Below are 18,536 nucleotides of genomic sequence, written 5' to 3'. Positions count from 1 at the left end.
GCAAGAGAAATACCCAGTTGAATGAATAAGGACAGCTGTAAAATGGAAAGGAAGGTTTAAAAAAAAAAGCAGCAGCTTAAGGTATTTGCAGCAGATACACACTGGGAAAAGCAAAGACTAAGTCTAGGGCTTATCCACGGATGCCGGGGATATGGACATTGAGGGCTTTAGGGACTGAAGCTGGAGCCTGTCAAGCCACACCTTTGATTCATCCCCTCTAGCCACCAGCTTCTTCCAAACACTTCAGGCTTGGTTCTTCTGAATTTTCTAGGTAGGGATATGACTTTTTGGTATCTGAAGTATACAGGATAAGATTTTATTATATTCAATAATTTTGTTATAATTTTATGATCAAAGAGGCATATTTCTATTGTTGGGAAAGGCAGCCTCAGGCACACAGTCTTTCTTCCCCAGTTCAGCCTGGAGCCCCTCCTTACCAAGAGACAAAGAGCCCACACAGCCTGTCCAGTCCTATTACCTTGGGTGGAAATATCCTTCCTTGTTTCAGGTGCAGTGAACACTCCTTTGTCTCTCTTGATGCATACGCACATATAACACCTGGCCAACCTCAGGTTATATCTGTCCTCTGAGCAGAGGGGACAGGGTTCCTCCCACTGCAGCATGAGAGGGGTAGCATAGGCTGACTGCCCTGTGTCAGACTCTGGGAGAGACCCGCTGGCCACGGGGCACCACACCCATGCCCGAAGCTGAGTGTGCACTGTCTCTTCTCTGTTCATCCAGTGCTTGACTGCACTGTTTTTCTTGGTGACCCCCAATACCAAGAGGCAATGCACAGAAGTGTTTAGAGTCCTCCTTTGGGATTGATAACCAGGGCACGGTAGTCTGGTTGACACCTACTGAAAAAGTGTAAGCAATAACCTTTAGGAAGTAACTTCTGCTTAGCTACTTCAGTTTGACATTCATAACAACAGACCAAGTATGAAAGAGTCTGTGATAACAACAGATTGAGAAAGATACCAAGGACTGCAACGTTGGTTAGAACAGGTTATTACAACTGATGGAAGATAAGGAGTTAAGAATCAACAGATCGTATCCACCCCTTCTTCCATTACAAGCTCATACAAAAATATCCCAAATTCTATTCTATCATTTCAAGAAAAGATTAACGCCACCATTCTAAGTCAACCATATAGGATTCTTTTTTGAAAAAAAATACCTCATGTTATTTTCAGAAATATTTCTCTGACATTAGAAAGAGGTTACCCATTTCTCTATTTACCGGAATATAAAATGAAGCCTGTTTCATAACTGTGACACTTTTTTCAAGGAATAAAGGACACAGTCCAATTTATAATAAATAAAAGGGAGAGATATTGACTAAAGACAAACAGGTAGATATAAACTGTTAAACAAATTTTGATATAGAAAATACCCTTTAATTATACACTCTGCATAATGATTCTGAATTTTTGAATTGTGTTCTCTGGAAAGATGTTGGCTCAACCTTTGGACCTTTATTTCAGTAGTTTTTAAAGAGGGAGAAAAATTATCCAAATGCCTGAAAAATTCTTCAACAGAACACTCTGAAAAATGAACCATGTCAGAATGAAAAATGTAGAGGATAAGTAAAGCAGATTAACAGTGCTGCACTGGAGAGAGATAGTGGAAGACTTAATAAAATGAGAAGTACCAGAGCAGGCCCTGTCTCCAAGCTTATAAATCTGAGCAGGGATATCAAATGATCTACAGCAATCAGAGGTATCTCTTTCAGTCTGTTGAAGCTAGGCAGTAAAGGAGCAAAGAGAGACTTAACACAAAATCGCCTGAGTTCAAGGGTCACAAGACACACTTCAGGTATTAAGGGCAGAAAGTAGGGGAAGAGACGTAGCCTCCCCGGAAATCTCTCATGGGTCAGAGATGATGTGGGTAAGTTATACCCTGGTCTTTACAGCTGTGGTTAATGGATTGAAAAATAACTTGTGAGTTCCAAAAGGATACCATCTTGGTGTTTAAGGTCAACAGGAAAAGAAGATAACAAAATTATATATTTGGAGTGGAAAAGAATAATTTCAGATGGAGTCTCCTGCATCAGTAAATTCCTTCTTAGATAACCTATATATGTTCTTTAAGACTGATGAATGAGAAGTAGTTTATAAGACGCTCTGGTGTAATTTAATGTTTTCTGAACCCACTCCAGGATTTAAAAAGCTGGAGTAGCAAAGGAAAACAAGGCAATGTAAGAAAAATTTCCTGTATGATTTTTTATAGCCTCTAAAACCTCCATACTAGGTTTATATTGTCAGGCAACCAGTAGGAGTAAAGAGAATTTTTTTAAATAAAAGAACTCCTCTCTTCAAAACTCCTCTGGAGTGCTCTTGGCTCTGCTCTTTGATCACTTTCCTCACTTTTCTGGGTAACACACAGCACAAAGGGCCAAGAATCTACCACAAACACAATTTTGGCCATCAGCCATTGAGCCCTGGAAGGCTGCAAAAAGGTAACGAGAGTGGGCTTCTGTAGTTGGCTGGAGGGACTCAGGGCTTTGATATGCTATAATGGAATCTTCCAAGAATGTTGGTATTGGTTGGCAAGAGAATGTTGAGATACATCCAAGTGCAGACAAGCTTCCTAGAAGTTATAATATGCCTAAGAGATGACTATAGATAAAGTTTCAAGAATAAGTGAAAATGTTTAAATGCAATGAAGTAAAACTGATAATTAACTAAAATAATGCAAACATGCAGTTTGCCCAGAACATCACCATAGGATCTGACCTCCATTTGTCACTCTGCTAGTTTTTGTATTTGTTTATAATTAGGAGCAGAGACAGGACCTTTCTCACCCACGTATGGTGAGTATAGCCATCCAAGTCAATGTCAGCATGTAATAGCATCTGTCCACTCAACAGTGCCCATATGTCCCCAGTCAGGACTGCTGCCAAATCAGAACACAGTGGAACCAAAAAAAAAAAAAACATTATTGGTTGGCTCTGAGTAAATTATCCCTTTTATCCCAAGTCACACTATTAGTGAGTGACAGGACTGAAACTCATGAATCAAAGTCCTGACTCCAATGCAATGAAAATCTTGTCATGTACCTTTTATGATGCACCAATCATGACCATGTAAGATAGGGAACATTTCTATGCAGGTGCTTCTCTATTAAACAACCTAGTTCCTTATAAACTAACATTAAAAAGTTTATTAGTTTTTCTGTTAAATAAATGCACAGTAAAACTAAATGGCAAAAAAAAAAAAGTGTTTAATGCTACAGTATATTGAAAAGAATAGGTGTAAAGGGCCAAATATAGCCAACTAAAAAATTCAACTAGCAAATTTTTGGGTTTTGTTTGTTTTTAAGATAAAATGATCCTCTGCTGGTAGGCAGATATTCACAATGGGAGTCCTGAATTAGAAAAGAAAACTGCTTTGTAACAGTCTGAACAGGACATGAATGTTAATGCTGGGATTACTTTTGGTCACCTGCCCGTAAGTATGACTGTTATGATGTGCTGATTAATCTTTCATGATTTAGTAACCCTTTAGCAGTTACCTTGAAAAAAATCACAATGAAGTTAAAAAGGTAAGAAGCATATAAATATGTATTCCTATTCTTAACTAAAATAAAAAGGAAAAGTAAACCATAATGGCAGGTTAACAGAATGATACTTAAACAATTTAAAATGTAAATACTTAAATAAATAAAATTGAATATGTCATACAGTTTAACATTAAAGTAAAAATATGAATGACTTAATTTTCTTCTTCAGCTCTCTGGATACAACAGTGTTCACTATATTGAGCATAGGTAAAACCCTATATGAAGAGGAGGAGACTTAGAAGCTTCCCTTTCTTCATCAAAACATATAAAGCAAAGTATGTGGATTTTTAAATGAACAGAATAATGAAGATGAGCATTTATCTTTGGTGGGCAGATAGGGGTTTCAGTTAATTATTGGACTGTTTTTCAAGATTTTCCATAGTTCATACAAGTCTGCAGTTTCATGTAAAATGGGAGGAGATTAACTGTTTTCATGGTTTCTGCAAGCCATGGGTCACCTCACCTGGGAACAGACAAGGAATGTATGTGTATACACATACATACAGATGTACAGATGTAAAGCTACATAGTTGTACTTATAAAATGTATTTATACATTTTGTGAAAATGTATATTATTTACACAAAGATACTGGTATGTGTTAGTTTTGGCTAGACAATATAAGGACTCTGTGTTTCAACAGAAGCTTGCCTACCATCACAGAGCACAAAAACGCCAGATTCTTGCTTAACTTCCTCGCTTGAAGCTAGGAGATTACCATGAAAATAAGACTCTGCCAATCAGATCTACCAACCTGGAGTTTAATCAAGAGTTACTGATGTAAAGAGAGAGGGACTGAAAAAGTTTCCTCTGGCAGCAACTGCAGGTTTTTCGAACGAAATTCCTGGGGACACAGTGGCATTAAGTGTCTGGTACCAGTGGTCACAACGTCTTTGGCTGGCATTAGTGGCAGTGTTGTGATTGCCACCCCAGGTCTGTAGCCTGATTTGAAGCATTATTTTAGGCTCTAAAGCCTCAAGCCTGGTTGCCCACCCCTACTAGAAGTTCTGTGAACTACCTAGTAAGGTTTTAATACATCTGGTTTTTCACTAAATCAGCAATAGTTAGATTCTGCAGCTGCCTTGAAAAACCTTGCTAATAAACAATAGAAGCAATAAACAGAGTAACCAATGTGGAGGAAAAAAACAGAAGTAACAAAGTCCAGCTGTTGGGAAAGTAAGTGGAGCCACAGAAGGGGTCAGGGCATGATCTCCAATGGTGGGAAGAGGGGACCCGATGAGAAAGAGAAGACACATCTACCCAGATTTTCTTCCATGGTCAATGTGCAGTGTACATGTAGCGGTTAGAATCAGGTGCAAAGGGAAATGGGAAAACCATGGCCTAGCGGACGGTTGTGAAGGAAAGTATGAAAGATTAGGCATATTCTTGTCAAGAGAAGAAGGGAAAAATCTCAGAAGGAGATGGAAGCTATGACATCTACTCTTCATATGTTCCAAACATTGTTAGTCAGGTTATTCACCACTTATTAGAAATGTACTCACATTCCTCTCTGGAAAAAATGCCATGGAAATGCCACTGATGACAGCGGTCCCAGAGAATTCTGTGAGGACACAGTGAAGCCGTCGAACTCTGACCCCAACTAGTTCTTCTCTAGATTATCTGCTTGTCCAACTCCTAACTCTTGCTCAAATCTCACCTTGCTAATAAAGGCTACTCTGATCCAACTACTTAATGTTACCACCTACCCTAGTCCTGGCACTCCTGATTCTCTCCAATCTGCTTCAATTTTCTTTTTTGCATAACATTCATCATCACCTAATATTTTTGTAATTTCCTTGTATTTTATGTTTATTGATGGTTGTCCATCTCCCCTACCAGGATGCAAGCACCAAAAAGGAAGTAATCTTTGTTTTCTAGTACATCTCAAACTCCTGAAATAGTTATTGGCACACATAACAGGGAATCACTAAATACAAACTAGGTAATGAATGAATGGCTGGGATGAAATAAACAAGGGGGAGGGTGGCAGAGATGAGATTGTTGAGATGAAAGAGAACCTTCCAGGCCACATGAAGGATTTAGATTTTATTGAGTGAAAAGTGAAGCCACTAGATATTGCTGAACACAGAGTGCCAGGATCTGACAGAATAAGGGGACAGGAGAAAGAGAAGCTGACTCTACCAAGGGATTGGTGATTAATGGAACACAGTCTTAGAGGCAATTCGAGGGATTGGGATCCATATGCCTAGGTGGCCTTGGTCAGAAGAAGGTATAAGTACACAATACTAAAGATGATTCTACACATGAGACACAAATCAGACATCTTTTATGATGTTTATTATCAGTTACTATTATTTTGTTTGGGTAAATTTTATTGTCTTGACAGTTACACCATATTGTTTTAGAAAACAGTTTGATTATAAATACTGTAATCATATTTTCTGAACCAAAAATGAGGTGCATAGTTTAGAAAATATCCTTTCTAACCTATAAATTTACTTAATTGAAAGTCTTACAAAAGAGCAAAAGTAAATCACACTTAGTGCTACAAATGTAACACTAAATAACATAACAGAAAGAAAATGAAGAATTTTTTAGAGGGTACTTAAAGGGCCACCTTAGTTAGACTGTTATTCTGTACATGAAGATGGATCAGAGGCCATAGTATCAGGCTCAGGTATATAAACATTATTACAGGAATATTTTATTAGTACACACATCATAAAACTAGAGATATGATTTAGGAAGCTTAATATAGAAGAAATCTGGAATAGAAATAAGCTGTAAATTAGATCTAAGCATCTTAATTCAAGCATTCTAAGTAAAATTTTGCAACAAAGAGATCTGCTAGTTTGTATTATCAACTCTTGAAACAGAGAGACTTGGGTTCAAATCATAGTTCTACTATTTATTAGCTGTGTGGTCTTGGGTAAGTTACCCACTTGGTACTTTATTTTTGTTATGTCTAAATGGGGGTAATGAATAACATTTAGAACAGATTATTCAATGATTAAGTGAGTCAATAAGGAAAGCACTTAGAACAGGGCCTGATACTTAACAAGTGCTATCTGACTGTTGGCCATTATTGTTGCTATCATTTCTATCCCCTAGGATAAAGTTAGACATAAATAGCCTCATGCTACATTTCTGCTGCATTTTTCAGTCCCTTTAAAAGTACAGCCTATTGATACATAATGAGTGCAATTATTGCTATGAACATTCAAGAAAAGCATGTTATTTCAAAAAGCAACACTGACTAATATTTGGAAGTAGAAAAACTCAAAGTCATGATAGCTACTAATTATATTACATGGAAAGATTATAAAATTTCATACAACTGATACTATTATATCAGTTTTGGTCACTGCTATAAAACAATTGCAATAAAACAATTACAGTTTGATAGGCATTGTTATATCCTCCGAATAACTCCATGACATGGGCATTCCTAATTTACCATTTTCCCAAAGAGAAACAGGCTTAAAGACTTCGGTAACTTGAGTAAAGATACAGCATTAGTAAGTGTCTGAGACTGGATTTGAACCCAGACAGTCTGATTCAGTATTTGCACCATGTTTTTGAGGTTATAACAAGTGATTGAATAAAATAATGTGTGGAGATTTATAAATTAAAATTTAAAGCAAAATGACATCTAGGAATTAGACCCCACAACCCTGTAACAAAGCAAAATATTCTTTATCAGATCCTCAGTGATTTGATAATGTATATTTCACCAAAGTTAAGGGATAAAATGAAATCATAGGCTAGAAGATGCTTTATAGAGTTCTGAACTCTAGAAAAATGTTAGCATTCATTACCATTCACGGATTCTTGGGCTTGAGACTACTCAGTGTCTCAAATTACTGATCACATACTGGTTGAGACTAGGGTTCTGCCAACTCAAAAATTAAGTACAGATAATAATAAAAAATTTCTTTACATAAAATACTCATTTTTTATTAACTGTTCAGTGGGATGGATGATAGAGCTGCAAATATAGATGAGACTAAGATACTCATCTCTTAAAAATATATTCTTTTATTTGTCTATTAAATTCCTCCAGAAAATATTTGTTGAGTAATTTTTTGGTTCTAGGCAGCTGGGGATACTACAGAGACCAAAACAGACATTATTCCTGTTGTTGAGAGATTATGTTCTGTGAAGGAGGCAGAGGATCACTGCATAAATACACTAATAAATAAAAATCTTCCTTAAGAAGGAAATAAAGAGTAAGATGAGCCAGAGAATCACTAAAGGCAGAGTTAGGGAAAGTGACTTTAGATAGGGGAAGCCTAAAAAAACTTACATGAGGAAATGTCATTCAACTTACTAAAAGATGAACAAGAACAAGGGAAAGAGTTCCATATACAGAAAACCTACAGAATTAACCAGGAGGTATACATCTCCAAAGAAGCAATGTAAATGTTCTCTTTTCTCTCCTAACATCTTCTGGACACTTTGAAATCTGTTTTCATTTTTATAAAACACATTTTATTTATGAGCATACTTGAGAGCATGCACTACAGTTTACTCATCTTTACAGACCTGGAACTTCACAGAATACCTTGACTTAATGGGCACTCAAAAGATCTTTGATAGCAAACCAAATAAAAAAATACATCAAAAGGATCATCCATCACAACCAAGTGGGATTTACTCTGGAGATGCAAGGATGGTACAATATTCATAAATTAATCAATGTGATGCATCACATTAACAAAAAGAAGGATAAAAACCATATGACCATTTCAATAGATACTGAAAAAGCATTTGACAAAATTTAACATTCATTCATGATAAAAACTCTTAACAAAATGGGTATAGAGGGAGCACACTTCAACATAATATAGGTTATATAACACAAACTACAGCTAATATCATACTCAACAGCAAAAAGCTGACAGCTTTTCCTCTCAGATCAGGAACAAGACAAGATGTCCTCTTTCACCACTTTCATTCAACATAGTACTGGAGGTCTTAGACATGGCAATCAGACATGATAAGAATAAAAGACACCCAAATTGGTAAGGAAGAAGTTAAACTGTCACTATTTGCAGATGACATGATACTATATATAGAAAACCCTAAAGACCATCAGAAAACTGTTAGAACTAATAACTGGATTTAGCAAAGTTGCAGGATGCAAAATTAATACACAGAAATCTGTTGCATTCCTATATACTAACAACTAACTAGCAGAAAGGGAAATCAGGAAAACAATTCTATTTACAATTGCATCAAAAAGAATAAAATACATATGAATAAACCTAACCAAGGAGATGGAAGACCTGCACTCTTAAAACTGTAAAACACTGATGACAGAAATTAAAGACACAAATAAATGGAAATCTGTCCCATGCTGATGGATAAGAAGAATTAATATTGTCAAAATGGCCATCCTGCTCAAAGAAATTTATAGATTCAATGCAATCTCTATCAAAATAGCAACAGCATTTTTCAACAAACAAGAACAAATAATCCTAAAATTCATATGGAACCACAAAAGTCCACAATAACCAAAGCAATCCTAAAAAAGAAAAACAAAGCAGAGGGATTATACTCCTTGACTTCAAACTATACTACAAAGCTACAATAATCAAAACAGTATGGTACTGGCACAAGAACAAATCCATAGATCAATGGAACCAAATAGAAAGCTCAGATATAAATGCATGCATATAAGTCAGTTAATACATGATAAAGGAGCCATAAAAATGCAATGGGGAAGAGACAGTCTCTTCAATAACTGGTGTTGGGAAAACTGGACAGTTACATGCAAGATAATGAAACTGGATTACTGTCTCACTTCATATACAGAGGTAAACTCTAAATGGATTAAACACTCAAATGTAAACCATAAAACTCTTGGAAGAAAACCGAGGCAAAAATATCTTGAACATTAAGCATGAGCAAGTTTTTTCTGTACACAACTCCCTGGGAAAGGGACAACAAAATAAAAATGAACAAATGGGACTACATCAAACTAACAGGCTTCTCTACAGAGAAGGACACCATCAACAGAACAAAAAGGCAACCTACAATATGGGAGAATATATTCATAAATGATTTATCTGGTAAGGGGTTAACATCCCAAATATATAAAGAACTCTTATGACTCAACACCAAAAAAACAACTTACCGAATTAAAATATGGGCAGAGGACCTGAAAAGACATTTTTAAAAAGAAGGAATATAAATGGCCAGCAGGCACAATGAAAAGATGCTTCTACATTACTTATCATCAGGGAAAGGCAAATCAAAACCACAATGAGATACCACCTCATACCATTAAAATGGCCACTATCCAAAAGACAAGAAATAAGAAGTGTTGGTGAGGATGTGGAGAAAAGAGAACCCTTCTACATTGTTGGTGGGAATGTAAATTCGTGTAGCCACTGTGGAAAGCAATATGGAGGTTCCTCAAAAAATTAAAAATAGAAATACCATACAACCCACTAATTCCACTTCTAGGAATTTACCTGAAGAAAACAAAATCCCTAATTCAGAGAGATACATGCATCCCTATGTTTATTGCCACCTTATTTACAAGTCGAGATATGGAAGCAACCAGAATGTCCATCAGTAGCTGAATAGATAAAGAAGAGGTGGTACATATACACAATGGAATATTATTCAGCCATAAAAGAGAAAGAAATCCTGCCATTTGAAACAACATGATGCACCTAAAGGATACTGTGCTAAGTGAAATAAGCCAGGTGGAGAAAGACAAATACTATTTGATTTCACTTACTTGTGGAATCTAAAAACAAAACAAAATAAAATGAATAAAATAGCAGTAGACTCATAGATACTGAGAAGAGACTGGTGGTTATCACAGGGGAGGGGCAGAGGTGAGTGGATGTGGAGGGGTAGGGGGATAATCAGGCACAAAAATTCTCAATCATAATACAAGTTGGTCACAGGGATGATATATATACATATAAACTATATATATATATATATATAGTATATACATACAATTAAATTCAAGTACATATATACTATACTTGAAATAAAAAAAAAAAGATCTTTGAAGGCCAAGTAAATAAATAGATAAATGAAGGATTAACAAACGCACATGAATCTGGAAGGTCCCCTAAAATAAACTTTACAACTTATGGTTCAGGATGATGTCAGCAAAAATGGCAGAGTATGGACTCCAAAAAAGATCCCTCATCAAAATCAATGAAAAACCTGGTAAAATTTGTGAGAATCAACTTTATCAGAACTCTGGAAATTAACCAAAGGCTTGCAGCAATTCAGGGAGTATTAACCTAAGAAAATGACTGAATGCTGGTAAGCACAGCAAGTTTAATATATTTTGCCTTGCCCTATTCCCACTCCTCTCTGTAAAGTTCCACAGTAGTCTTGAAAACCAATAGCTTAAAAATACAGTGCAAAGCAGCAGCCCAGCAACCCCAGAGGGGCAGAACAGGATCGAAAGGAAACTCCTTCAAAACCTCAATCCTAACGAATTCTCATTATTTCATCTGGCTGGCAGTTCCCTAGAAGATCCCACTTGCAAGACTGTCTTTATCTGGCCTGCCTTGGAGTTCACCCAGTGGAAAAGTCTTTCCCCCATTGGTGTTGGTTGATAATCTTTAAAGACAACTTTTTAATTTTGAAGCTACCTGAAGCAATAGACAGCAGTTGAGACAAGTAACAAGCAAACCAAAAACATTAAATGAAGAGCTAGGGACTGAGATGTCCTAGGGGCTTTGAAGAGGTCCAAAGTATTCGTGGGAATTTAGAAGTCATGCACTTCTGTGGGGCTGAGCAAATGCCCAGGGCTTTATTCAGGCCAAGGAAAGACCTGAGAAGGCTCTAGGATCTGAACTACCGCTGACCTTGGGAAGTGAAAGCAGGATTATCAACTGCCTGGCGAAGAACTGGGGCTTCCCCAACACGTAAACAGAGCCCCTTGGCAAAGACGGGATGCCTACTGTCTCCTAGTGTATAGAAATTTTTCAAGTATTAAGCTAACCACTAAACTAATCAAGCAGAGACATAAGTGTCCACACATGAGAAAGAATATAAACTTTACAGAATTAATTAAGAAAAGTCACTAAACAAACAAACAAGAACAATAAGAAGCAATAACAAGCCCCACGGAGAAAGGAGAATCTGCTTTTCAGAGTTATATATCCATGAAAATTATATGGACTACATACCATATTACTTAAAATGTCCACTTTTCAACAAAATATTATAAGACATGCAACAAAGACTATGAAATAAGACATGAAATGAGAAAATATAGACCATACACAGTGGAGAAAAGCAATCAACAGAAACTCTGAAGAAATCTAGATGTTTGACTTACTTAAAAAAAAAGACTTTAAATAAGATATTTTAAGTAAATATATCATGCCTAAAGAACAAAATAGAGACTACTGATACAGAAATTATAAATAACAAAGCTTAGAACAAATAAAGTACAGAATAGAAAACCAATCGAAAAAAATAAAACAAAAACAACAAAACCCAAAAGCTAACTCTTTGAAAACAGAACTGACAATCCTTTGGCTACACTGACCAAGAAAAAAAGAAAAAACACAAATGACTAAAATCAAGAATAAAGGAGATGCTTTCCTAGTGACCTGACAGAAATAAAAAAGATTATGGGCAATACTATGAACAATTGTACGCCAACAAGTTAAATAACCTCTATGAAATGACAAATTCCTAAAAAAAGACACAACTACAAAACTGACTCAGGAAAAAGTAGATGGTGCTCACTTCAGCAGGACATATGCTAAAATTGGAATGATAAGATTAGCATGGCTCCTGAGCAAGGATGACCCTCAAATTTGTGAAGTGGTCTGTTTTGTTTGGGGATATAATGTATAGCATGGTGACTATAGTTAATAATACAGTATTGTATATTTGGACATTACAGAGAGAGTAGATCAAGAAAAAAAATTGTAACTGTGTAAGATGATGAATGTTAACTTATTGTGGTAATCATTTCACAATATACACAGATATCAAATCATTATGTTATACCTAAAACTAATACAATGTTATATGTCAGTCATATTTTCAATACGAAAAAGAAGAAATAGATTATCTGAATAGACTTGTAACAAGTGGAGAGACTGAATTAATCAAAAAACTCACAAAGAAAATCTCTGGACCAGATCACTGCTGAATTGTACCATATGGTTAAAGAAGAATTAAAATTCGTCTTTCACAAACTCTTCCAAAAAATAGAAGAGGAGGCAATGCTTCTGAAATCATTCCATAAAGCCAGAATTATCCTTATACCAATAACAGACAAAGATACTACAAGAAAGCCACAAATCAATATCCCTTATTAATTTACATGTGAAGTTCCTCAGCAAAATACTAGCAAATTGAATTTAGCAACATACAAAAATTCTATGTGATATGGATATAAACATGTATGTGTTGTATGGACATTTTATATCCTGAAAATTATATGGACTACATACCATTACTAAGTAGGGTTTAAACCAGGAATGCAAGAGTCGTTCAAATAGCTGAAAATTAATTAATACAAAACATCATAATATAAAACATGCTAAGTGAAAGAAGACAGACAGAACTACCAACTGTTTAATAGCTAGCAGCTTTTGTCCTAAGATTTGTTTTAAAGCATTGGGCAAAGTGCCTGGGATGGGCTCTAGTGGTGAATGTTGAAGCTAGAGAGATGCAGAGCTAGAAGGTCACTTCCAAGAAGGTCCTTCTTCAAGAAGGAAATGGTGATTCAGTGATAGAGAAGAGCGTAAGAATCAGAGAACTGCCGTGCTGAGTCAGATTCGTGTTCTATGCGCTTTAATGTTCTTTCTTTGACAGGATCCTTTGTATGGGCTCAGGATATCTTCACTGAGATCAGCCTCCAAAGACCTGTGGTTTCCTCTCACGATATCTAGATTCCTGAGCTGCTACTACATTGTATGCATGAAATGATCTGAATGGTTTATCTATAAGTATGGCAAAAAAAGTTTGATACTTTTTAGAAGTTGTTTTCAGTTCTACAAGAGTTATGAACTGAAAACACTGATACAGTATAGCTATTATACTGGTACCACTATTTGAAAGAACGTTTTTCTGTTAGAGGAGAACAATGGATACTAAAAATAAAACAGAATATAGCAAAAGAGAAAAGGTTTTGTCTTTCTCCATTAGAATGCTGTTCAAGTATTCAAAATTTAAACATTGTAGAAATTAAGATTAATTTAGCACTTCTATTGTGGCCTGTGAGTCAAGACAGGCTCCCCACATTATCCCCACCGTCCCTCTATCTATCTTAGGATTTTCTAAAGACCAGGACAGGAGAAGACTCTAGTAGGGAAATGGCGAAGGTACAGACAAATGGGCAAACCTATACCCTTTGGTCATTTGTAAACATGCAAGCTTGTACATTTCCACTAGGTTTGTAGGTGTAAGCTCCATAAAAGCTAGTAGTCTTCTCTTATATTCATCAATGTATCTCCAGAATCTAACTTGTTAGCATTATTGGTATTCAGGGATTCTAATCCTTATCATTTCTATATGACCTAGCATCAGCTGATTTGCAGAAAATAAAATATTTTCAATTATCATGAAGGGAAGGGGGAATAACTTAATGGGCATCATAGAGTAATTTATTATTCTTTTTATATCAGAATACATAATCTGACATATTAAAGTTATTTAAAAGAATCTATTTCTATATAGGTCAAATTATGCTAACAAACATGTACTTGAACCATCTCCAATCAAGGTGATTTCTGCTTTTTAGAAAAAATAACTGAAGAGTCCCAAGTCTGAACTAAAAAGTGCACAGCCACAATCCTACATGCATTTCTAATCCCCCAAAATCTCTAACAACTGTAACTTTTAAAATAATTCCTTTGATGGCAAAACCTTACTGACATCCAGACCCCACTAGCACTGTTATGTAATATATGGAATAATATGTACATATTTCTTTTTATAAATTCTGGAAAATCCTGAATTCCAAAACTATAGACTTGTAGCTCCACTGAGGTGAGGTGTCAAGATATCTGGAGAAAAAACTTGCACATATTTATGTTTAAGTAGGGAAGTCAAACAAATTATTTCATGATTTAGAAAGTAAGGGGATTAGACTAGATGGCCTTTAAAATCCTTGACTGTAATTAAATTCTTGGATTCTACTGAATCAATTTATATCCTGAAACACATAACACACTGTATTAAATTTTAGATTATGTTGCATTTCTAAAATATTATGGGTATCTAGTTTTGCCTACACCACAAGACAAGCACGCATTATTAGATGTCTCTTCAATTATATAATTCAGGTTTAGTACCTGCTGCGCCAAACACAGACGATATGCCTTCCATAATGGTCTTGTGAATATTGGGATGAGAGAGGACAAATGTAAATGTCCAAAAGGCAACCTTAAAAAGAAAAATATATATCAAACAATATGACCTTATTTGAACATGAGAAAAAAGCATTCTTAATGTCAGCTGTAAATATTTCAAAGAAGGAAAGAAAATTTAAATTTAAAAGTATGTTAGTAAAGAGCATCTTTGGAAACAACTAGATTTTATGAATAAAAGAGATGTTGTATATCCCTAAGAGGTCGTCTATAATTTTATTCTGTCACTATAGTTTAACTATATTGTTTATACAGATTAAACAATCTTCACTAAAAAAATGCTGGGGTTTTTTATTAATACACAATATAAAATATTACATAGGCATATATTAAATATTCAGAAACTATAAATTATGACACTTTAAGAATATTAATCCAAAACAAGACAGTTTTTCAAGATTTAATTTCCTTGAAAGAAAAATGATTTAGCAAAATATATATTTTGCAAATGAATCATGGTAATTTTAAATAAAACCAGGAAACTATATTTAAAATGTCATAAACTAAATTATGTGAGTACTCAGTAACAGTAATAGGGCCCTTTCACACCTGAATGTTATTGTACACAACATGCTTGCAAGGTCCCTCTTTAGACTAAATGAAATTATTTCATATTTCCTCATTGTGGTATTATAAAATTATCCCACTATACATGTCAACAAAATATCTTGCAACTGAGTCAGGTAGATGTTTTTGCTTCTGTTTTCAGTCTACACAATAAAGGACACCTGTATAAATACATTAAAAGAAACTTGGGGTTCCCTTTCATTTTTTTTCTAAACATGTACTGTGAAAGATACTTCAACTAGAAAAATTTGTCCTGAAATACTCACATACTTAATTACTTTAAAACACCTAAGTGTTTTCGTCTTTTTTAAGGTTCACCTGTAAGTACCTTTAGATAGTCCCAATCCGCCCCTCTGTGGTCAAAGGAGGAATAGCAATTGTCTGAAAGAGGAAGTGCTCCACTAGGCCAAATTCAATATGGCTCATTGTTTTCCCCTTTATGACATGAAAACTGATAATGCAAGGATAAATATTACATTGTTTACATAAACAAAGTGAGCTGGCGAGCCATGGTCACTACAACCGGGGAATCTCCTTCTGTGGAGTTACTGGATTATAAAGACTTACCCTAGAGATCATGTAATTCATTTTTCACAGTAGAAGCAACCTGCTCAGAGCTCTCTTCTGCTGTCTTCCTACCCAGGCCCTTTCTACTATTATGTATGGGTGGAAGTTCTAATTATGTGATTTAATTAATAACCACTCCTTACTCAATTTACCTTATTTATAGAATCTGAGTTCATGTGGGTGAAAAAAACAGCTTCATACACAGCTTTTCAGTTACAAAAAGAGGATTTTGGAGTTTCATTTATTAGTGCTTAGAATTTTAGAGATTCACGAGAATTGGGTAATACTTATTTTTATGACAAACACAAGGAATTCAGCTAAACTATAAACGGTGTTAGTTACCATTTTTAAATTTGGTAAAAAAGTTTTTAAGAATAAAAGTCATGTAAGACAACAAAGAGTAAATAAGAAGTGTATGTGTGTGTGTGCGTGTGTGTGTGTGTATTACTGAATCAACAAACAAGAAGAAGTGACCTTGAGCTGTTTGTGTACTCACAGTCAAAAATCACTCCCCAAAGAACCAATTAGTATCTTGCCAAAGGGGTCAAGTCCATGGTGAGGACAGCAGAAAGGAGAAGGGCTACCCGGCTCACTGACCTTCAGAAGCAGACACTAGAATGCCTTTCCATTGTTTTGGAGAGGTAAGAGCAAAGGTAAGAAGGGAGATGGAGAAAAGTTCTTCCCTGCTGTCTGAGAGAAGATGAACTGACTTGAATTAATATGAATTCTTCAGCATCACTTGTTCAACCATTCAAAAAAAGATTTAACAAGTATTGATTGAGTTTTATAATATGTCAGATAGTCTGCTACAAGTCCTGATAAACACAGATATGCATAGGTTCCTGCCCAAGGAACTTTCACATCTGGTTGGGGACATGAGATACACACAGGAGAAAACACAGCTAAAATGTACAGGCAACAGATGAGATGGTACAGACAAAAACTGCTGTGGGAACGGAGGGGGGAATGGTGCAGTGGTTGGTCACTACTGAAAGTATTTAGAGCTTCAGAGAAGTGATAAAAAAAGGTAGAATGTCACCTTTGAGATAAGTTTTTGAAAAAATGTTCTTAGAACGTTCATTTGGCAGTCACGAATTTCTTAGAACTTGGAAGTGGTTTTTGCACAAAAATAATTTCATAAATTAGGGTTTACCCCTTGGGCCAGCCCACCAAAGTTCACCTAGACCATCATGGAGCCTCCTAGCAGCCTGTGCCAAGCCAACCTGAAGCCTGCCCTCTGAGTTCCACGGCCTTGGGGCAGAGAGCACAGTAGGAGAGAAGGTAAGAATGCTCTCTAGGCACCAAGTAAGGGCAGGCCCAGGACCCACACATGGGGCACAGCTTTCCGCAGGTCTCCAGGCAGCAGGAGGAGATCACAGAAGCCGGAACATCTCCCTGCAGGAGGTCACTGTGGCCAATCCCTCCCTGGGGTATATGAGGGGGCCAGTTTTAGAAGCCAGAGCAGTTCATTACTGAAGGACCACTGAAAGTAATGATTGACTGAAACTGTGGTTTTACTTTTTATATGAGAAAAAAGCTAACATTTATTGACTACCTACTTTGTGCCAGACTGTTAGCCACTTCCCATTTCTTAAAAATACAGTATTCCCAAGTATCCTGTGAGGTAGAAAACATTAATTCTATTTTAAAGATGAGGCCACTGAGGCTCAGAGAGGTTGAACAATTGGCCCACTCTCACCCAGTGTTGGGATTTGGCTTTGGACCTGATTCTAATGCCTTTGCAAGGTCACTATCTGAACACCAGCTGCTTCTTGGAGGTGCCAAAAAGCACCAGCAAGATGGAACTTTCATCAGACATTTTCTTTCTGAAATTAATTATTTAAATCCTTTCAGACCAGTGCCAGGAACAAATTCCAAAGAACTGACTTCCCCTGTCTTAGATCAATGGGGCTTTGTGTCTCTTTCTTCCACAGGACCTTTCTAATGAAATCTGGAAAATTAATCCTGTGGCTGGAGTGACTTTTTTTTTTCCCTGCTTTAGGAGTTGTTTTGATGTTTGCTTTTTAATTTTACTATAGCTCAATCAGTTTCCAAGAAAACTAAGAAAGGAAAAAGCAGAGGATAATATTGGAAGTACATAAAGAAGGGGAAAGGGTTATACTGATTTTACTTGCCCATGCAGATAAAATACATAGTCTAGTGACTGACACACACTTGAGCATAAAGGCCAGAATTTCTCTTTCTTCTCTTTACCCAGTAAGTTTTACAACAGGTTAAAGAAAACTAGAATATTAGTACTTAGAAAGCCTTCCACAATCTTCATAAGAAGAAGAAATAAGTAATTCTTAAAACACATTATTTCTTTTTGTTAGGAGAAAAAAAAATGACCACACTTATCTTTAGAGATGGGTGGGTGTTCCTGTTTAGCAAAAAACAAGTACACAAAAAAGGTTACCCCTTAATTTCTCAAGTTATATAAGTGCAGTTTAAGTTACTGTGAAGTCCTCCTGACACAGGAAACTGGTATGCATCGGACAGGAAGTGG

At 35.9% G+C, this 18,536-nt stretch overlaps 1 protein-coding gene and 1 pseudogene across 4 annotated transcripts in view; one reads left to right on the top strand and one right to left on the bottom strand.

Moving 5' to 3' along the window:
- Positions 1-18,536, bottom strand: part of LOC118933274 (24-hydroxycholesterol 7-alpha-hydroxylase) — a 90,988-nt gene that overhangs the window by 42,688 nt on the left and 29,764 nt on the right. For 3 of the 4 annotated variants that reach the window (XM_036927397.2, XM_057494397.1, XM_036927396.2), the window contains exon 7: positions 14,822-14,912. The exons of the other annotated variant lie outside the window; for it this stretch is intronic. In XM_036927397.2, coding sequence (XP_036783292.2) covers positions 14,822-14,912 — 91 coding nt within the window. The remainder of the gene's footprint in view (positions 1-14,821; positions 14,913-18,536) is intronic. 4 annotated transcript variants of the gene reach the window in all.
- On the top strand, positions 12,253-12,353 carry LOC118933304 (U6 spliceosomal RNA; annotated as a pseudogene).

The sequence above is a fragment of the Manis pentadactyla genome, chromosome 16 (genome assembly GCF_030020395.1).
Source record: "Manis pentadactyla isolate mManPen7 chromosome 16, mManPen7.hap1, whole genome shotgun sequence".
In the NCBI taxonomy this organism is placed as follows: Eukaryota; Metazoa; Chordata; class Mammalia; order Pholidota; family Manidae; genus Manis; species Manis pentadactyla.
Note: the sequence above shows the minus strand (reverse complement) of the source record. Positions and strands in the feature narration are given on the sequence as shown.